The 22,230-nt window shown below is 42.4% G+C and overlaps 1 protein-coding gene across 2 annotated transcripts; it reads left to right on the top strand.

Moving 5' to 3' along the window:
- The first annotated feature begins 23 nt into the window (after positions 1-23).
- Positions 24-18,486, top strand: dennd3a (DENN/MADD domain containing 3a). Of its 2 annotated transcripts, XR_011037945.1 has the most exons (31): positions 24-171; positions 2,219-2,305; positions 2,747-2,893; positions 3,058-3,193; positions 3,678-3,793; positions 3,881-4,011; positions 4,126-4,237; positions 4,358-4,477; positions 4,675-4,773; positions 4,876-4,995; positions 5,459-5,574; positions 5,860-6,015; positions 6,135-6,231; positions 7,190-7,293; positions 7,812-8,017; positions 8,089-8,248; positions 8,350-8,506; positions 8,598-8,820; positions 10,022-10,101; positions 10,477-10,656; positions 10,737-10,907; positions 11,462-11,591; positions 11,850-11,957; positions 13,366-13,463; positions 16,093-16,247; positions 16,355-16,421; positions 16,538-16,610; positions 16,696-16,814; positions 16,897-17,034; positions 17,110-17,543; positions 17,660-18,486. XR_011037945.1 is itself a non-coding variant. In XM_068332347.1 (30 exons), the coding sequence occupies exons 2-30, from the start codon at positions 2,225-2,227 to the stop codon at positions 17,302-17,304; spliced, it is 3,795 nt and encodes a 1,264-aa protein (XP_068188448.1). In that variant the 5' UTR covers positions 24-171; positions 2,219-2,224; the 3' UTR covers positions 17,305-18,486. The 2 variants fall into 2 exon arrangements, 1 of the variants encoding a protein (XP_068188448.1); XM_068332347.1 differs by having other exon boundaries at positions 17,110-18,486.
- The last annotated feature ends 3,744 nt before the right edge of the window (positions 18,487-22,230 follow it).

Here is a 22,230-nt window from a genome sequence, read left to right as displayed (position 1 = left end):
GACAGGGCAGCGGCAAACCGCAGCGCGTGCGCGCGCGCGCGCGCGAGACTGAGTTGAATCACAGCAATGTACAGGCAGACGTTACACTAACATTCATGACAGCGGGCCGGAGTAGCTAACTTCCCTGCGGAACTTTACCGTTTGTTGGAGCAAATAATGGACTAACTTCAGGTCTGTCTCAGTTTTTTTAGACTCGCTGAGTCAAACTCGATTGTTCAAATTAATGTCCGCCAGCTCACGACGTTACCGTAACGTCAAGTGGCCTACCGTGAGGTTAGCGTCGGTGACCGCTAGCTTAGTTTACTGACGTTTTCATACAAGAATGTTTAATTAATTAAAACAGATCTTTGATTTTTTTTTTTTTTTGTTAATATGACAAAATTTCCTGCTTTTTTTTTTTTTTTAGTGACGTTTCTTTTCCACTCACCCGCCAAATTAACAAATGTAAATTAATAATGGCAGAAAGTGATTTTACTTAGTAGTGTTTTGCCGTGAATTATTGACTGGTTTTCTCGTAAAGTTAGCAGAGTTCACCCTCTTTTAATGCCCATTTCACAAAAACACAACGTAAAAATGTCTTGTTAAGAGTTAAAATCATTGCATTATTAATGTGTTTGAACCAAAACAAACGGAAGCCTGATTTGTACACAATAAACATATAAAAAAAACAAATTGGACAACAAAGTCATTGACCCATTTATTGAACATTGAGATTGTGCCAATTTACCAACGCTGTGTCATGGCAATGTTTATAAAGTTTAAGTGTGTGAAACTAATTCTAAATGTATTCTCAGTGTGTTACATAATACGTGCTTGCAAGCATTTCCACCTCAAAGCTGGTTTGTGTCACAAATGTATGAAGACAAACCTGTTCGGGACATTCCGGATGTCAACATGGAATGTACCTCCAAAAGGTCTTTGAAATCGATTCAGAATAACCAAGTGAACTGCAAGCAGTGGTTTTATTCAGTGGAGCGAGCTTCAGTGATGCTCCTTGTTTTCCTCCCTCTACCTCTTTTAGCCTCTGCGTTAAGTGTGTGTGTGTGTGTGTGTGTGTGTGTGTGTGTGTGTGTGTGTGTGTGTGTGTGTGTGTGTGTGTGTGAGAGTGAAACTTTCAACTTTCCTTTTCATGTGTGTCAGATGGTTATAAAATGGATAAAGAGTTGCTTCATTTGCGGACTCTATGAGAAGTGTAAACACAAACTCCAGCATGGTGTTGCCAAAGCTGGGGTTTGTTAGGGAATAAATCACTTAAATCTGAGTGTGTGTTTGTGTGTGTGTGTGTGTGTGTGTGTGTGTGTGTGTGTGTGTGTGTGTGTGTGTGTGTGTGTGTGTGTGTGTGTGTGTGTGTGTGTGTGCCTGTGCGTGTCTGTGTTTCCGTGACACAGCGGGGTGGTTAGTCATTGGCTGGAATGGCCTGGGGACTGAGCGAAGGAAAGAAAATAAGTACGTCGAAGATGGAAAATGCACTAAGATTGCAACATTGAAAAAAGAACAAAGGAAGATAACAAATATGGGACGGAGGAGGTAGGAAGTAGATTAAATGGGAAAAAGATGAGGCATGAAAGAAGAGGAGGGTTAAAAACACAACAGCGCAGGTCGCTGAGTTTAGCCCGCAGCTGCAACTAATGCAAGTCAGATGTTTATCCTATACAGATAGAGTAACTTGGTTTTCCACCTTCTGGTGACTAAACCGGTTTACTGCGACAACAACCTAACATCTGCTGTGAGTGTGACTTACAAGTTTATGGCCGTGTCTGTGTTTGCACACATCTGGTGGGGATGCTTACGTGTTGTTTAATGCTGTGAGACTTGATACTGAGCTGGTCTTCAAGTGTTATAAATTAGATTGCTTCAGTTCCACGTTTATCATTTAGTAAGCTCTTCTCCAGAACAGATTGGCATTTGATTTGGGAATCTTTTGTGAGACATGGTGAAAATATTAACTCCTTGAACCCTTGCCATAAAAGCTAAAATAACAAGGATCAGATTGATTTGGATCCTCATGTGAATTAGATGCCCATAATAAACAAGAAAGAGATATTGCAGAGACACGTAATTTCTAGTGCTATTAAAATAAACTGTTGACAGATTTATTTAACAGTCTCATCTTCATGTGTGATGTGTGTGTGTGTGTGTGTGTGTGTGTGTGTGTGTGTGTGTGTGTGTGTGTGTGTGTGTGTGTGTGTGTGTGTGTGTGTGTGTGTGTTTCTGGCAGTCTGGGATGGCAGACCTCCCGTCTGGACTGCTGGAGGCGTGTGTTGTGATTGGAGCTTCCAGTGATAAGCTTCGATACGCATACCAGGTATATAAATGCATGCATATATATTAAGTCACAGACAACCCCACTTACAAAGATTACAACCAAACAGGTGTTGAAAACATTTCCACTTTGCTTCTTCTGTTAACATGGACTCCACCAAAGTATCTTCTGCATTTTGTTCAGTCTGACACATACATGAGTAATCCAAAGTATTACAGCACTCCTCAGTAATTCTGCTCCTCTGTTTTAAAGTTAACACTTTAATACACCCACATGCCATCGGAGTAGTTTGCAAAATGTTTACAATATGAAGAACAAGAGCTTGTTAATGATAGTTAACACAATAGGCAATAGATAGTTGATTGCTTTCATTTCATCCAAAGTAATGTGATAATAACTTATTGAGAACGTATGATTGATTTTTTTTCTGGCTGTTGATGTGTTAATGACTAACAGCCCTAAAATATATACCCCGACTCATAGCTGTATCAGCAGAGCGAGTTAACCGACTTCCCCCCGTTGGAAGCCGAGATACTGCAGGTCCATGCCCCGCCCTTTGTTTCCAAGGAGACCAACTCCATTGGGCCAGCTTTCAGCCGTGTCCAGAGGAGGAGGAGCTTCATCAAGAAGGTAAATGTAATGTTTTTATGTCAAACTTTAAATGTGTGAGAGCTTAGCTTTTGGAGAAATATTTATTTTCCGTTATTCTCTGACGCTTTATTTTTGGATAAGCAACTGGATTCCTCAGATCTCATTTAGAACAAGATCCACATTTCTTGCTGCTCTGATTGCAGAAGAGACGAGACCGCCATGTGGAGACGTTGCCTAATGGAGAAGCATCCAATCGTTCAGATACGTCCTCAGTGACGGAGGACATCAGCGTCCCAAAGGATCTGGACCTCATTGCTTTGCCTCAGCTCTGTTTCCCTGGTATAGTGTGTGTCCTGTGTGACAAACTAAACCTCACGCTGTCTTGAATGGAGTAACACACATCTGTTTGTTCAGTAAATACAACTGTGTGTTACCCTGGTAAGACCACTATGCTTTTGGTGACTGCATTTTGAGTAAGAACTCATTTGACTTACTTCTCTGTGTGCATCACGTTTTGGTATTGCATTTTTAAAATCGGTTGTTGTCTTGCTACGCTGGCTGAATAGATTATGCACTTATAATTACAATGACAAGAAATACAAATTTTCCATGTAGACAATACGAAAGTAGCTCTGCTTCAACATGTCTAATTGTGTTGCAATACTCTTACTGATTAAATCCAGATAAAATCTAATGCATAAAGTAACAGATCTGTATAATTACAGCATATTTAATCAGCTGAAAGAAGCCAGAAGAAAAGAGTTTTGATACATGAATACAACTGAACCATGCTTAGTATCATATCTTGGTTTCGATTGGATAGGTGGTCTTCAGCTAGCCAATGAACATAAAGAAGACAGCTATCATTTCCTGGTCTTCACCGACCTTTTTGGGAACCGGACCCATGGAGTTGTTGTGCAATACTACAGGCATGTACAGGTACAAAACACTGTTCCGCAAGCAAAAAAGGATGTTTAATCCAGTCAGTGCAGATAAATGTTTCTCATTGGCTGCCTACCCCGTCAGTCCTCTCGGGAAAGCGGAGTCCAGAATGGCCACAGGTGGAATTCATCAAAGTCTCGCCTTTATGCGCCCTTCGCCGTGTGCATCATCTCCAAGTTCCCTTATTACAACGCTCTGAGAGACTGTTTGTCATGGTAATCGTCTATCAAATTTATGAAGTTGACTGATTATCTGATCTTTTTGGGGTGACATGTTGAAAAGTTAAACCCGTCGTCTTTATATCTCCCACGTCCAATCCACCTCCTCAGTCTCCTGGTCCAGTTGAGGCCTGCGAGACAAGCAGACATCGAGGAGACGATCAAAGAATTCTCAGCCAAGCTGTCCCTAGTTCCTCTGCCATCCCCTGGACAGCTACATGTGGTGAGAAAACACCCCCCACCACTCTCTTTTAAGCCACTTGTCTGCTTGTCTTATCTTAGTTTTGCTCTACACATGTGGCCAATGTCAAGATTTCTTTATTGGTATGTGTGTGTTTGTCAGTCCTTCAACCTCCGACCTCTTCAAGTGGTCCTCCCATCCAGAGAGGATCAGGACAGACCCGTGATCGACATCGACATGCATCTACCGTTCCTCTGCTTCTCCCACACAACACTTCTCCAGGTAATGCCTTTCACAGACTCTGGAATCACATATAAATTCTAGAATGGGTCATCTCATTCTATCAGGAGTAGTTAGTCATAAAAGGAGTGCTTCTCGTCAGAGGTATTGTAGAGCACATCATAAAGTACAGTTAATCATAGAGGATTAGATCATTTCCTGTTTTCAGTTGAAACCCCATGAGGCTCTCCTCCCTCCAGGTGCTTTCCTGCCTCCTTCAGGAGCAGAGGCTGGTATTCTTCTCCACCGACTGGGCCAAACTCACTCTTGTTGCAGAGAGTTTGTTGCTGTACCTGCAGGTCAGAGGAGGAGCGTGTCTCCCACTCGTTTTGATTATTATTCTTTTATTCTGATGCAACAGTGTGTTGCGTTCTCCTAACTGAGGTTTCATCTCCCTTCAGCCTCTGTCTTGGCAGCAGCCTTACGTTCCTGTCCTGTCTAGAGGAATGCTGGACTTTCTCATGGCTCCTACTGCATTCCTGATGGGCTGTCACATCAGCCACTTTGAAGAGGTTGCTGCAGTGAGTGAAACTTCCTCACCTCTCCTGATCAGCAACGGGAATTAACATCTTGGCTGACTTGTTTTTCGCAAATTTATAAAAAAAAATTTAGCAGTTTTGTATGGTTTGGCTTAAGTTGATATCAAGTTAGTATCCAAATTTATGATTATAATAGATTTTTGCTTTGTTTATTAGATGGAATTGATTGTTTTACTACTACTCTACTCCCTGTAATGTGCGTGACTCGTCTGCGAGGTTAGCATTAGATTCAACATCAATATTTCTTGCTAATGTGTTTAATTCAAGTGAAGAAACGTCTTTTCGTAACTGTCTTGAAGGGCTCACATTCTATGTGAGAGTGTGTTACAGTAGCTCACGTCATATATTTAACAGTAGCTGTGTGTTGGCCTGACAGAACAGGACTGTGTTGTGATGAATTGCACCCATTGTTTTTACATGTGCGCATGTTGACGTCTGTATGTAGGAGACAGAGGAGCTGATCCTGGTGAACATCGATGATGGCATCATTCAGTCATCATGGTCTGAAACCTTTGACCTACCGACTATCCCTCTGTCTGCAGCAGAGAGCTTCATGTCCAGGTAGCACTCTGGTTTCTGGTTCGTTCATTAATTCTGTGTGTTTCTTCTGAACATGACAGCAACAGTCATCTACCTTCCATGTTTCACGAATATTCTTGTCCTCTGTTCAAGTGACAATAAACTCTCAGACTTCATGCTGTCTAAGAATGTGATCATCTTTTTTCTTCCTTGCTGACTGCTGCTGTCTGATAATAAAAATTCAAACTAAATTGAATTTCGAAAAGGAATGGAGAAGAAATTTAAGTCTTGCATCCTTGTTTACATCCCTGGTGTCTTTGTGTGCAGGGCAGAGTGTCTCCAGCTCCACTATGACTTGGAGCTCTGCCACCTTGGAGCGTGTACCGACGCTAACGTCCTGCGATCCCAACGCAGAGACTGGCAGACGCGTCTCAACACACAGATACAAAACATCACTCTGGAACTAGTGGTCAACATCTTCAGGTAACTCTCCCTGTACTGAATAAATTCATTATTTGGATATAATTCAAATATTAAACTGATTTGACTCAGAACTTTGTATTTTGCTCTCTGTTGATTTTATCAAACTGGCTCTTCTTCAGAGGCGTCCAAGACTTCTTAAATCATGAACACAGAGTTTTTAACAGTGAGGAGTTCCTGAGGACCAGAGAGCCAGCAAACCAGTCCTTTTACAAAAAGGTACACTCACACACTTACGGTACTGGGAAACAATATTCAACCCTTTCCTGATTCCTTTAATTTCCCCAACAAACCTGTGTTGAATCTGAACAGTAGGAAACAGTAGCGCACCTTCCCAGAAGTGGCCAATCTTCCAAAACGAGTACGTTGAAGCTCATTCAGTCAGTCACAAAAGATCCATAGAAAACATTGAATGAATTGCAGGCGTCTTTACAAATGTCAATGTTCATGGCTCCACTGTTCCAAAGAAACTGACGCAAAAATGGAAGAAACTGCTAACCCAGAAGAAGATCGATGGTTGTCTGAATTTTGCCACAAAAAATCTTGGCATCCCTCTGACTTTATGAGAGAATGGATGGAGAAATGTTGAAGTGTTTGGAACACAGGGGCCCCTGAAATCAGATCTAAACTAAACACAACATTACACAACAAAAAATTAGACCAATGGTGAAGCCTGGAGGCCACATTGTAATATTGTAGGGCTTTGCTGCCTAAAGTCCAGGGTGATTTCCCATAATTGAGGGAAACGTGAATTCTGCCGTTCAAGGGAATATTGAAGGAGAATGTCAGATCACTAGAGTGTTAGCTGAAGCTCAAATCAGGCAACAAGACAAGGATATCAAATATAGCAGTAATTTCACCTTTGAATGGCTCCAAAAGGACTAAAATGAAAGATTAGCAGTTGCATCATCAAAGTCTGGACGTGGGAACCTTTGAGATGCTGTGGTGGAGCAGTTCATGACCTCAAACTATCAAATGAAGAAATTCTGCAAAGATGATCTTAAAATTCCACCATAGCAATATCAGAAAGATCTTCGGTCTCCAGTTGGAGGTACATCTTGTTAGTGAGTTCAGGGGGTGTTTGATATGTTTCCACAGAACTCTTTACTCTAAGTCAAACACACAACTATCAGATAACCTGACAAGGCTTCTCTCTGTTTTCTGTGTTTGTTTCCAGGTACTGGATACTCATATCTTCCACTCGTTCCTACGTGACAGGCTAAACAGGAAATGGGACACCTTCAGTCGCATGGAGCAGAACACACGTGACCATGTGCACAGGTATGGTGTAATAAGTGAGGGATAAATGTAACCTAGCAACATCATCAACAAGTCCAGCGCAAGCTTAGAGAAATAATAGTCCTAGAATTCTTTATTGTTCCCAAAGTGAAGCATCATCGAAACTTAATCCCTTTTTGAAGTAGCTAGTCAGCTGCTTCTTTCAGTTTTAGTGCAAACATGTGCAATGATGCACAAGTGGAATTTCACCCCACCTTCAAGTATGGCTATAAACATTTAACACAAGGACGTATAGTATAACCCAACCCTTACTTAACCTGTCGCTGATTTTTGGGCTGCCTCAAAGTTGTAGCTTCCAAACCTGGTGGAGATGAATAATTAGTTGATCAACAGAAAATAATTTGAACCCCTGTTGATGAGATTTCAATGATTTTCAATGCAACTAATCGAAACAACTGTTAGATGCATCAATAAAACAACCACGGTGTCCAGTCATCAAAGATGGACATTAAACTACCGTATCTGAGGTGTAAACCTCCGCTACCCTGTCGTGTCTCCAGGAACCGAGCGATGACGGCATCTCCTCGACGTCCCCTTATGTCTGACCTTTCAAAGAGCGGCTACCGAAGCTACGCCAGTCCCAACGACAGGCTGAGCAAGAAACTGGGAGCCAGTCTGCCGAACCTGGAGCACTCTACCAACGACAGCGTGATAGCCGTCAGCCTCAACAGACCGACCTCTCTCAGGAAGATGACGCCTGATACTGGTTAGCACAGGTTAAGGGAAGGGGTTAAATCAAGAGCTGAAATGTTTCTAATTTTCTTTATCATCTTCCAGGGTTGAAGTTTCCCCAGAAGGTGGTAAAGGTGTTCCGCCTCCCGGACTTCCCCCCTCCGTTGGCCTACCATTACGTCCAGAACTATTACTCTGACATGGTTGCTTCCCTGGCGAAGGCTATAAACACTACGCCACCTCAGGAGTCTGCTCTGCTGGCCAGGTACTGACGAAAACTGATGCAAAGTAGGGAACAGATGAAGAATTAATGTACAAGTGCACTGGTTTTACCTTAACATAAATGGATCTCCACACACACTCCAGGTATCACTACCTGCGTGGTTTGGTGAACACGGTGTCGAACAAGCGTCTGGACGCGCTGGAGGACTTCCAGAGTCTTTATAAAACCGATTCAGACATCTTCCCTTCCCAGATGGTTAAGTCATTGGTTGACTCTTTACCGGAAGCTGAACGGTTACAGGTCAATAATAATCTATAATCATTAGTTCGATCAGAACTTTAAAGAGCGTCTATTAATTATCTGTGTAATATCCGGTGATGTGTCTCCACAGGCGGATAGACGACCAGAAATTAAACGTCTGATCAGCCGGGTGAAGAGGGACCAGGAGCGTGAGCGAGCGCACCACACCCACGAGCACGAGGAAGCTGCAGTGAAGCGCTTCCAGCTACCGAAAAAATACATGCAGCTGGAGGAGTTTGTTAAGTGCATCCAGGAGTCGGGCATCGTAAAAGACCAAGGGACCATACATAGACTCTTTGATGCTCTGACTGTAGGTAAATAACGTCCTTGACTGCAAATATCTCCACATAAACATCTGTTGGTAGAGCTTCTAAAATCAATGCTGCAGAGAGCAGTTCATGTCATTTCCCTTTAAACAGGCTGTCCTCAGCATTCACACACACTGACCACATATCCTGTAAAATGCCCCCGCCTCCCGTTTTTTTTGGAGGAAGGTTGTTAATAATTACCTCATGCCCTCTTGAAGGAGAATTTGTCATTCCTGTTTGGAGTTAAAGGTGTAACCGGAGCTCCAGTGTCGCTTGTCTTCAAGAACAACCGTTATCTGTTTATGTGTTTGGTAACCTCTCCCCCGCCAGCTACATTCAAATAATTCATGTTTGGTCATGCCCTCACTTTGGTCAGAATGGAGCGGTGCTTCGACGAGCCGATGGCAGTTTGCGCCGGCCAGTGTAAACACTTTCACGACCTGAAACATTCGTGTAATCTCAGGGTAAACAGGAATGTGAGAAGACGTTGGAGTCAAGAGAGTATGGATCAAGTTATTTATTGAGGATTGTAGATTAGAGCTGAGGAAGTCTGGATAGAAGGATTTTTTTTTTTAAAAGCAGGAGGTTTTGCCAAATGGTTTTTCCAGGGAGAAAGGTTAGATTTGGAGCTTATTCCGACAGCCATGTTATGTTATGTTATGTTATGTTATGTTATGTTATGTTATGTTATGTTAAGGCTTTTAATGGAGGCCTCTTGGGTGCAATGAGCAAACATCAAGTCTCACTGGTGAAACAGAATTTAGAATGTTAGACGCCTGGTTCCAGTGAATCAGAACTTCCAAAATCCATGTAGAATGCATTTTTTGTGAGTTTTTTTTTTTATCATGCAAGATAAATAGAGACATTGGACAGCATTGTGGAGTTCTTTTAGTGTCTGCTTCTACAATTTGACTTTTAAACAAGAGCTTGACTTATTAAATATGAGATGAATATGAATCAAACTTCTACTTTTGGTATCTGGGTTCCCAAAAAGAAAGGCATCTATGGCTGGAACAGTGGCCTCTGTCTTTATGAGCAGCACAGAGCGGACTCTGTACAGTGTCATTGTTATAATACAATGGGGACAGCAACCGCCAACTATAATGCACTGCGGCAGATTACAATCAGATGCTGGGTGAATAAAGATGAAAATACGGTTTGCTTCATCAGCTTCATCCTCCTTTTCGAACGTCTGTGTTGATTTCAGGTCAGCAGAAGCAGATCGGTCCGGAGCTGTTCAGAGTTTTCTACACCATCTGGAAGGAGACTGAGGCCGAGGCGCAGGAGGTGTGTTTTCTTCTTACTGACCTCTGGGGAGATTTGGTTGTCACCACTGGTCAATGGTAAGATCGGTCCATAGCCTGTGTAGCTGATAGGCTGACCCGGATGACGTACAACCAGTTTCTCAAAGCTCGTGACGCACCAGGGTGACGCGATCCCCTAGTATCAGCAGCCGCATGATGTAAGAGTTTGTTCTTCCTGCTGTATGTAGAAGATTTGGAAAGTCTTTTGTATAAAGAAAGTGGCAACACAACCAGAATGTGTGAGCTCTGCGTGATACAAACTGTACGAGTGAACTGGTTTTCTTATCTTACCTGTAAACTGAGTGATAAATTTCTTCTCTCTGTGGATCAGCTGACTTCTTCCTATATGATTTCCCAGGTGTGTTTGCCGGCGGCCGTCCTAGAAAACATCGAGCCTAGCGAATGCGTCTTCAAGCTGTCATCTTCTGTCAAGACGAGTCGCGGCGTGGGGAAGATCGCCATGACTCAGCGGCGACTCTTCCTGCTCACCGACGGTCGACCGGGATACGTAGAGGTGGCGCAGTACCGGGATTTAGAGGTGAGACCAAACCCCTCAAATTTAATTCAGTGAGGAAAAGTATTTATTATTCCTGAATGACATCCTGTCTTTCTCTGCAGGAAGTGAAGGTGTCCTCTGCTCCCTTTTTACTCCTTCGAATCCCCAGCTTGAAGCTGCGTGTCCGAGGCAGGAAGGAGGCATTTGAGGCCAATCTGAAAACAGAAACTGAACTGTGGAACCTGATGGTCAAAGAGATGTGGGCTGGCCGTAACATGGCCGACCAACACAAGGTACAGCCGAATCTGAGGGGCGTATCTGGAGGTACCAGGATTAGGATTAGGGACCCTGAATTGCGATATCCAACACTGGACTTGAAATAGAAATAACTATGAAATTTGAAGTTGTAGCTTGATCACTCATAACTAGTCATGTCTCAGTGCCTGTGAGTGTGTCTGTGTGTGTGTCCATTCCACATATTTGAACCTCAATGATCTTTGTAGGTGTGGTTGAAATTCCACGAGGCATTCATGCACACACACTGAACAAAGAGTGTTTCCTGTATGAAACCAGATGATGCAACTGTGACATCAGTCCGTCCTTTCTCTCACATTGTCTCTCTCTTTTCTCTTTTATTTCTGCTGTGATTTGGTGTGTATTGGTTCAACACCAAACTGTTTTGCTCTGTCTTCCTTCAGAGCGTGCATCTATTTTTGCTCAAACATAATTTTGCTACAGCGTTTTACATCTATACGTTTTTTTTAACCCACATCTCTTTGACTTCATTCTTGCTTGAGCCTTTATATGGTGCGCCCATTCTCACTACCTTTTGCACCTCGCTCTCCAGGACCCCCAGTACATGCAGCAGGCTCTGACCAACGCCTTGTTGATGGATGCGGTGGTGGGCAGCCTTCAGAGCAGTAAGGCCATCTATGCTGCTTCCAAGCTGGCTCACTTTGACCGCATCAAGCTGGAAGGTAGAGGAGGACGCTAAAGAGTGTTTGTTGGTCTGGTTTGCGTTGCTTTCAAAACCTAAAATTTCGCTGATGTTAAAACGAGTCTTTGTTCTGGAATAAAACAATTTATCGTAAACTGTAGAGGTTATTTACTTGGTTTTGGCCCCATTTCTCGTCTCTATAAACAGTCAGGTCTCAACTTTGTTTTCCTGAGTGATTCATCAGAGTTTTTTATTGCCCTTTGTTACAACTCTGTAACACCAGTTTGTGTGTCTCTAGTGCCGATGATGGTTCCCAAGACGACCGCAGAGACGCTGAAGCACAAAATTAACCCGTCACTGGAGCTCGCCGCTCCTCAGGCTGTAGATGTGCTGCTTTACACACCAGGTACAAACACAGACACACACACACACACACACACACACACAATTAGCTCCTGCATGGGTCCTGTAGCCAAGCCATCTCCTCAGTGTTCTTATCAGCAGTGACAAGAGTCAGGCTTCTTTTTCTCCAAACAGACAGTTTCACATTTAGGATCCATAACCTGCTTCTGTCTCATTACTTCTCTTCCTCTTTCTCTCTTTCTCTGCATTACTCCAACATAAACATAAAGTCTGACTCGTAAAGATGCCTGTAAAGCTCCTGGACAACACTTCCTCCTCCAGCCTTCTGGAGCAAAGCTGCAGAAGTTAGTCATTTGAAGTAAAATGTTTAAATGTCTATAAAGGGAAGCTCCTTCTCAGGGCTTAAATATAATACATAATATATAACACATATACAGATAATCCTTATAGTGGGAGCTGTGAAATTGCATGAAACCAGAATAAGTCACATTTGCAGTAAAGCAGTAATTAACGTCAACATCAGTGAAAACCAGCCAACGGCGTGAAAACAACCTCTTGGACAGAACTAATTACCGAAACAACTTCATGAACTTCCACCCAGACGACCAAAGATCAAAGTCGTTTATCAGATATTTTACGCTTTAATTTGTCATCCACAGTTTGGAGACGATTAAAAATCAACCAAAATAAAAATGATATTAAAAAAAAAAATCACCTGATTGCCACACATCACAAAGTCTATGGGAGGTTGAGTTGTAGTAAAGTTCTTGATCACACTCTTCCCCTCATCATAAAAACCCCAAATGTTACAGTGTCTTCTCAACAAACGGATTCGAGCTGAAACGGGAATGGTCCGACCGGACAGACTGTTGTGTGACGCAGCAGGAAGGCTGAGAATGAGCAGCTTAAAAAGGGCTGTAAAGCCACGGCCTTTCAGCAGTCTGACCATCTGGGACCACTTAGGCGCCCGGCTGGTGGCTGACTGACGCCGGCGCTGACACACTGCTGGACACTCACGACCCAACGACGCCCACATGTTCAGACATTGTCGGGTTCTTCTGTAGCCGGGAGCTCATTGGGATTTCTGCTGGAGAAAAGAACAGATCCCACCATTCAGATCCTCCCTGGCCGCCTCACTCCCGCTCGGGTGTGAATATAGGTCACTGAATTGAATTCCTGGCATATGGCCTTGCTCACCCCCACCCCCTTCCTCCTTTCCACACCCATCTCCCTCTCTTTTCTCTGTCCCTTTCATCCCTCTGTCTTTGAAAATACAGGATGTTGCTGTTCTTATTCAGTACAAAAAGTTTTGAAGCACAAAAACAGTTCAAACATGAAGTGTTTACGTTCAAGCTGTTTGGTTGATGATCACAATTTCTCATCCTTGTTGTAGAGACAGCACTTTTTTGTGCAACGGAGTAACTGATGAGTAGTGTGTGTCTGTGTTTCAGGTCAGCTGTGGGTGTCTGTGGGTGGAGGGAAGGTGATGGTGTTTGATGCCTCCAGCTGGTGCCTCACAAACACCTGTCACGTAGGAAATGCAAGAGTGGTAAAGCCAACACACACGGCAGACGCACACAAACACAACAAGTCGAACCAAACACCAAAACATAGAAAGAAAGAGAGGCACAAAGACGTGAAAAAGAAACCCGGGTGATTACAAAATCCTCCTCTGTAGGTGGAGGTGAGAAGGAAAGGCTGAATTCTGACCTCTCCAAGGACTTTAGCGTGATTTAGTTCATAGGTCTGGTTTTATTAAAGTATAACTGATTCCAGTGATGTTGTAACAGATGCAACAGGGAGGTTTCCTTCAGAATAGTTTTGAGAAATACCGCTTTGAATAAAAACTCCCTTTCCAGCCTTGCAGAAGGTCAAGATTAGAAACGAGTCGGTGGAAAAAGCGGAACATTAGCATCTAATGAGTCTGAGCGTGGAGACTAAAAGAGAGTTATAAACAGAAGCAGTCTTTAAAATGATCAGGTGATCAGATGAACCCTAATGTTGTGCCTAATCTGGTTAAAAGTTCGGAGTGTTTTTTACAGCCTGTATTCACTGGCTCTAAGTAAACAAAAATCAATTTCAAGTCCAGGTTTTCCAGAATTCTGTGATTGGCGATGGTCAGTCTGTTAACTGCAGCGAGAAAGATTTTCAGAACGTAGAACTATAAAAATCTGTTTTCTCTCAGAAAAGTCTTTGAAATCAGTTTCTCTGACGTTTTTCCTCAGAAGTTTCAGACTGTCCCTTTTTTTTTTTTAACCTGTTTTGTCCCAGCTGGTTAATGGATGTAAAAACATTCTGTCGTTGCTCACAGTGTCAGGAGAAATAACCCTAGCTGATGCGTCTCTGCTAATGTCGTAACGGGCCTGTCGTTGTTGAAGCTGCTTCACAGATTCAACAGATAAACACCACAAACACAAGTCCTATCTTCAGGTTGTGCTTTCTTTCTTGTTGTTAAACTTGAAAACATCAGTAACGTCTTCAGACTCGTGAGCACACGGTCCTGGAGAGCGTGAGGATGAGTGTCAAGTTTTAAGGCATCTCTCCAGACGGTGCTAATCAGAGACCTCTACTCCAAATGTACATGTCACAGTCACGTGAAATATGTTAGCGTGTGTGTGTGTCAGAGAGACACACATGGTGTGTTTCTTCACAACCATAATATTTGCTCACTAGTTGCTATCGGGTCACGATGGGGTCATGATACCTTCATTGTTCTATGAAAGTCTGACTGTAAAGCCGTTCTGATATGAGATGTTCCAGACAATGTTAACACCTAGTGGTAACGTTTGGTACTGCATAACAAACCCCCCAAACTTTTTTTTTTTAATCATTATGAGTATTGTCACTATTAATCAATCTGCAAGGACATATTTCATTCAACGAATAAGTCATTTGGTCCCTAAAATATCACATAGCATGAAGAAAAAACAAGAACACAGACATATTTGTGTTTTCCCAAATTGCGTTGATTTCTTGCTGCCATTGCAGAAATACCAAAATTCCCCAAAGCTCAAAATAGCTTCCTCAAATGTTTGTTTTTTGTCCAATCAGCAATGCGAAAATAATCAATTTATCATCCTTAAATAAAGATAAAGCAGCAAATCCTTATGTAGAAGCAAGTATTAATAATTGTGTCAATTGATTTTTATGTACGTTCTTATTTTAGATCTGCTTTTATTTATCTGAAAGGAGAAATCTAGCTATATGAAGCCCCATGCGAATAATTTAATACATATTAGCCACACAATTCCTTCCACAAACACTGAGCAGTTTGTACTCCTGTGTTTTTGTACTACTTACTACTTAGGACTTGTTTACTATGGGCTAATTACTATTTATTACTGTGTAATCACTTCCTTGTTATTGTGTTATTACCTAACCCTAACGCCAAACCATTATATACACTTGTTCTTATTTATTATTTATAATCCTTTCCACCAAAATTGCAATTGATGGAAAATTCAAAACAGGCCAACTTGAAAAAAAATGAACTGGAAGAAGATTCTGAAAGTTTTCAAAATTCCAGGCGCATAGCCAGTGCATCGCAGAGCCACACAAAAGAAAAACAACCATTCACACACACACACACTCTCACACCTATGAACAATTTTGATATTGTTCATATTGTTCTCCAAAACTGAATGTTTTTGGAGATGGGAGGAAGTAAGGAGAACCCGGAGAGAACCCACGGAGACCCGGGGAAAACCCAGAACTTTCTCACTGTGAGGCGACAGCGCTACCTACCCAGTGCGCCTTCGTGCAGCCCGCAATTATAGATCTACATTTTAATAAATAACGACATACAAACAATTCAGCTTACGAACAGCCTCTCAGATCTAATTGTGTTCGTAGGACGAGGACTACCTGTGTCCTATGTCGTTGCACTGTTAGTTCAGATTACTTTTTGAATATTAATCGTTAATATGGATTAAATGACCTCTACATGCAGTACCCTCTTCGGCCACCAGGGAGCCTCATCCCCTCTTATAAAGTGAACTTAAACCCTGATGACAGATGTGTGCAGATCATGAGTCACACTTTATTTTTCCTTCCCTCGAAACTCAACCAAAAACTTCTCTCGACTGTTTTAAAACTTAAATTGTTCTCATATTTTATAAACCCAGTAGTTGCCTTCGCTGGAACTGTGTAACTCCCAGTGTCTTTCCGTCTGTTTGCAGAACTGCATGCTGGGAGTTGATAAGGACCAGGTCTGGATGGGTTCTGAGGACTCCGTTATCTACATCATAAGCATGCTGGCGATGGTGTGTAACAGACAGCTGACTGAACACAGGGCAGAGGTCACTGGGCTGGCAACTGATGTGGACAAATATGGGTAACACACACACACACACATCATCATCATCATCATCGTCATCTGTGTCCTATGGATCATTATAACATTTAATCGTAGTAACATTTAAGGCTGATTTTGCTCCTCAGCCAGAAGGTAGCGTACTCCTGCAGCGCAGAGGGAAGCATCATGGTCTGGGACGCCCCGACGCTCCAGGTCAGTTTCCAAACAGATCTCTCCATCCTGAGGGAGGTGTGACCTCTGCTCCCTTTCTCTCAGTTATTCAGTTCATTTCTCATAAATCAGATTTGTACTTCCTGTCCATCCTCCAGGTGAAGAAGCACTTTCGCCTCTCCTGCGACCGTCTGCAGTCAGTTTCCGGCTGTAATGGAATGCTGTGGTGCTGTGAGTTCCGCATCAGTCTCACCGGAGCACTAAAAAAAAACCCTGAGAGATGATGATGAAAATTTAATAATCTTCTTCATCTCAGGCTCCAGGGAAAATATAATGGAAGTATGGAAGAGCGGTTCTGTGAAGCATCGACTGAGTCTGCCGGAACAGCAGCGAGGATCCATGGCTACGTTCAGCTCCATGCTGCTGCTACCTGAGGTACCACACACACCTGCAGCCCAACTTGATTTCTGTCATCGGAAGTTCATGTTCCTCTTCATCGATTTTTTGTGTTTGACAGCGGGAGGAGCTGTGGAGCATCTGTGCCGACTCAGGTGAAGTGTGTGTTTGGCACATGAAGGATGTTAGCAAACCCTTTCACCGTGTGGCTCTGCCAGACTGCACCGGATGTTTCTGCATGATCAGGGTTAAAAACCAGGTGAGCACAGGTTAACGCTAACGTTAAAAAAAACACACTGCTCGCAAACGCATCACAAACTGTTCATCTGTCCAGGTGTGGGTCGGCGGCGTCGGCCGCAGCTCCGTCACAGGAAAGATCTACATCCTGGACACGGAACACTACCAGGTCCTGAAGGAGCTCCAGGGCCACAACGATAAGGTGACAGCGCTCTGTTCGGCGGAGGATCGGTACGTCCTGAGCGGAGCTGGGAAACACGATGGGAAGATCGCCATCTGGAAGGTGGAGTAGAGGGATCCACGTTTCTCTTGCTCCGTCACGATCCAGACGGGGAAACACATGTGTGCGTTCCGTGAGCCTCGAGTTCTCTTTTGCATCTTAAATTTGGTAGAATCGAGTGACTGTCGCATTCGGCACAACTTTGCGCAAAGCGACAAGCTGCTGGTTCCATCTTCTGTGAAGGCGGTATTTTTCCGGATCTAGAAGGACAAAATGAAGACGGAGAGAAGATCAGCTTAACTCCGCTGAAGGTTTCTACACGTTTAAGTATTATCATTAGTTAGTGTTATAATCTATCCTGTTTGATCACACTAGTATTACATTGGGGGGGAACATCGTGTGACTGAGCCTCATCTCTGTTCTTCAGGAGTCAAACTAAAGTCCTGTGATTGGCCGATCCTCTGTGGGAGGAGCCTAGCTGGACAGACGTGATGCTTTAGCCAAGTGTAAACAACAGGAAACATGAAACACGTGGGGGTATCACTTTCAGCGGGAACAACTAGAACTGATCCCACGGTGTTTCGCACTTGTTGTATTTCTATATCAAACACTTACCTCATTGTTTTTACACGTTTTTATTTATTTCTTTCCAAATGTTACCAGGCAACAACTTGTGAATCACGGGCGATGTGAAGGATTGGGTGGAAACTCCTGCCTTTAAAACGTTTTCTATGCATAACTTTAAGTCAAAGAACCGGATTTGAAATCACTTTTATTTTATGACAGATGCATTTTTTTAGGGACTCATTTGTTTACAATGGTTTTATTTTATTAAATGAAGGAAGACAGACTGAAGTTTTCTTATTTTTCCGTTTTCTTATGCAACAAAATGCATCACAAGTTTGATATTTTAGTTTCACTTTCCAAAGGACGTTTATTGTTATTTTTATTCTTCTGTTGGATGTCAAAAATGTTCCTGTCGTTAACTAAAGTGATGAAAATGCAACAAAATTTGTGCTTTGTTTCATGAAGATTACGATGTCCTCAGTGTTTTTCTAATTACTAATAGGTGTATAAAGCAAGCACCAGCATGTGACTGAAGTTTTCACCTCACCCTCTGCCTGTATTTGTCAACTTGGAGGCTATAAAGGAAGTAGGAGGAACTTTTCACAAGTTCCTCTGACTTTTTTTTTCTTTTTTATTGGGAGGGTTACTGGAAAATTACTGAAAAACTATAAAAGATAAATCACTGGATGTGTTGTAATCCTGAATGCAGCGGAATGCATCATTTGAATGAATCCACAAAGGTTGGGGATCACTGCATTGAGCAACTTTTATACAAAGAGTTTATGGCATTCATTTGTTAGTGTTGCCAACCCAGAGCTGCGTGTTGGAAACAGTATTGTCCATTCGAGTTCTAATGTTTTTAAACTGTACCTCTAAATATAAAATGCTCCTTAATCGACAAGTAAAATCAGTAAATATCATCTGAGAGGCTGGAACAGGACTGTCTGTGTCCTGCTTCCCCTTCACAGGTTGCGTTGGGCTGATGAGGAGCAGAAAACGAGAGCAGAGGGGGTCCATCCCGATCAGGTGTCCCTCAACAAAACATGATCGCTACAGGGTTGCTGCTCCGCGAGTGACCTCTGACCTCCCTGTGGAGACAGCGGAGGTGTTTTTATGTCATAGATGTACCGAAACCTCTCGGCTTTGCTGAAAAACACACGTGCATGCACGAATTTACGTAATTCTATATGTTCACGTATCTGTGTGTGCTGGACTGGGTTTTTTTGTTACATAAAGCCATAAGCAGCCGTTAATCTCACCATGCACTCAGGCCCCGGCTGCAGCGCTAGATAAGTTGTTTTCCGTGTCTCCGGGAGCTCTTAAGCAGTTTCCTTTAATCCATAAACTTTTACTTTCAGGAAGCAAGAGCTATATTTATTAAAGAGGGTGGGGGGGTGGGAATCTCACAATCAGCGATTGTACTTGCAGCTTTAAACCTGACTTGAAAAACCAAGACGCGTCAAAGCAGTAACTCTGGTCAACAGAGACGCAGTGTTCTGCAGTACAAGGCTACTCTTAGCTTCATTAGCGCTGCGGCAGCTCGTGCAGCTTTCCCTGCTTTGGTTCTATTTCTGAATCTCTGTGGTTCTTCAAAAAAAGAAGAAAATGCCAAGGTTTGTTCTACTTCTAAGTGAAGGGACCACCTTTTTTGAAAGGGTGTTATTATTCTACTGCATTTTATTAACAAATTTCATGAAAATACCAAAACCAACCCTTCCAACCCCACATTGGAAGTTTTTACTTTTCAATTGACTCTTGGTTGCTTACTTATCTTAGGATTTAAATCTTTAATTCCTAAAAACTCTTGAGCAGATGTCGGATATTTAAACTTTCATCAGCAAAATGTAAAAAGAAAAACAGTATTTTATGAGGATAAAACTACTACCGCATGTCGGTAATGGGAAACTGGCCTGTCAACGATCATCCTGGTGAAAATCTGCATTTTTTCCCCGAAATGGACATTTATGTCGTAAAACTTTGAGGCACTATGTTTTTTTATCAAACAGGACAAAAGGGAGAGACATATCTGAGGGTCAAGAGGAAGTTTCTTTCAGCTGTAAATTGTTAAAAACATTTGGCGCTGTTAAATCCATTCGTGACAGCAGGACAGTGAAGGCATCACTCCAAAAAGCACATGTATTGCAATAAAGAAACATGCTGACAATGTAGGTTTGATTTGTACAGCACAAAATAAAGTTGCGCAGTGCTTTATATGGTTGAATAAGGAAACATCAAGACAATAAAAATCAGATGATTAAAAAAAATTAGAAAAATCAAATAGCTTGTGGGAATTTTATTTCGAATAAAATAGAAATATTGAGATAAATGACCAGCATTCTTCAATTTGACATGACATTTGATCATGTGCATTACAGTTACAGCTATATTTGTACTGTCCATCAGGTGGAAATGTAATTTTAGACGCTGAATCTTAAATTAGTTTCCTAAAAAGCTTCTTTCATGTTCTGTGTCGCCTCCTTACCACCAGATGTACAAAATCAGTTCTTTTTTTACCATATCAGAAAACACTATTTGTCTGTTGCTCCTCACATCAACCCAGCTCCACTTCTGTCGGCGCTGGTTCAAACCGGTCCAGGTGATCGGGACACACGCTCATCCATCTGATTTCAAGTGTGCAGGTGATAAAACTGAAGGTTCCGCAGAAGATTTTTGGGATCTCAGGAGTTTTTCCAATCCCGGCTCAAACCGTCTCACCAAGCTCAGCCTGTTGCTCCACAAACCAGGAAGTAGCACGAACATCTGGATTCCAGGAGGGAAGCACCTTCTCCCCTTTCCTCGCCGTTCATTCCTTCATCACCGGAAAACGTCCTCACCGTTCACCCAACTCTTCATCACCGGTTTATCGTCTTGTGCCACCGATCTCCTTCTGTTGGCCCGATTCTAACATCTTTGGCTTTTTTCTTGTTTTCAGTGTTTCAGTTTTATCTTAAACCAACAGAAGGCTTTAGTATGCAAGATTTTATTGAAAAGCCACAAAAGACTGTTGTGTTAACAACATAAAAAAACCACACAACACATTGACTTTTGTGCAGTTTGTGGACTGTGTGAACGGGCTCTTGTCTTAAACAGTCTCATGACTTTATTGCAGTTCAAGTACTGAATAAGCACTAGTATAAAAGTGTGTTTTATTCTCATTTAAGTGTAAATAAACCGGCCCTGCTGACTTGTGTATTACATCATGATGCTTTACTGAACTGCTTTGTTGTGTGATTTCTACTTGAAAATGATTTACTGGCAAAATAATTGATTCCCAACTAAATTCATAAGTTTTTTCATCTCTTCCAAGATGGTATTGATTAACCAAGGATAGGATCAATAAAGAGATAAATAAAATATATATAACAAAAACAACGTCATGTGCAGATGACATTGTGATCTGCAGTGAGAGCAGGGAACAGGTGGAGGAGAAGCTAGAGAGGTGGAGGTTTGTCCTGGAAAGGAGAGGAATGAAGGTTAGCCGCAGTAAGACAGAGTACATGTGTGGGAATGAGAGGGACCCAAGTGGAAGAGTGAGGTTACAGGGAGAAGAGATCAAGAAGGTGGAGGATTTGAAGTACTTAGGCTCAACAGTCCAGAGCAATGGAGAGTGTGGAAAAGAGGTGAAGAAGCGTATACAGGCAGGATGGAACAGGTGGAGGAAAGTGTCAGGTGTGATGTGTGATAGAAGAGTTTCAGCTAAAATGAAAGGAAAGGTGTACAAAACTGGTGAGACCAGCGGTGTTGTTTGGTCTAGAGACAGTGTCACTGAGGAAAAGACAGGAGACAGAGCTGGAGGTAGCAGAGATGAAGATGCTGAGGTTCTCTCTGGGAGTGACCAGGAAGGATAGGATCAGGAATGAGTACATCAGAGGGACAGCACATGTTAGAGGTCTTGGAGATAAAGTCAGAGAGGCCAGACTGAGATGGTTTGGACATGTCCAGAGGAGAGATAGTGAATATATTGGTAGAAGGATGCTGAGTTTTGAACTGCCAGGCAGGAGGCCTAGAGGAAGACCAAAGAGGAGGTTTATGGATGTAATGAAAGAGGACATGAAGGTAGTTGGTGTGAGAGAAGAGGATGCAGAAGACAGGGTTAGATGGAGGCAATTGATTCGCTGTGGCGACCCCTGATGGGAAAAAGCTTAAAGGAAAAGAAGAAAAACAAAAACAACATCATAGCTGCTCTGCTATTACCTCTGTTCAATCCCTGCTGACCACTAAACATTATGCAAACAGTCATAATACCAGAAGACAACTGTATAATGACTAATACTATACAGACTATGGTCATCAAAAGCCCTGAGTTACTTTATCTCTTTATTATTAATGTATAATTGCACATAAGTTGATGAAAAACTTACACAACTACATAAAAACGTAAAAAAGAAGAAGTCATGACTGCAAGCATGTGATTTACAAACCTGATTTTAA

This window comes from Antennarius striatus, chromosome 14 (genome assembly GCF_040054535.1).
Source record: "Antennarius striatus isolate MH-2024 chromosome 14, ASM4005453v1, whole genome shotgun sequence".
In the NCBI taxonomy this organism is placed as follows: Eukaryota; Metazoa; Chordata; class Actinopteri; order Lophiiformes; family Antennariidae; genus Antennarius; species Antennarius striatus.
Note: the sequence above shows the minus strand (reverse complement) of the source record. Positions and strands in the feature narration are given on the sequence as shown.

Excerpts from the sequence above, each read along its gene's own strand:
- dennd3a (XM_068332347.1), top strand. The coding sequence starts at position 2,225 with ATGGCAGACCTCCCGTCTGGACTGCTGGAGGCGTGTGTTGTGATTGGA. Across the intron at positions 3,794-3,880 it reads AATACTACAGGCATGTACAG|TCCTCTCGGGAAAGCGGAGT; the intron begins GTACAAAACACT and ends CTACCCCGTCAG. Across the intron at positions 4,012-4,125 it reads CTGAGAGACTGTTTGTCATG|TCTCCTGGTCCAGTTGAGGC; the intron begins GTAATCGTCTAT and ends CCACCTCCTCAG.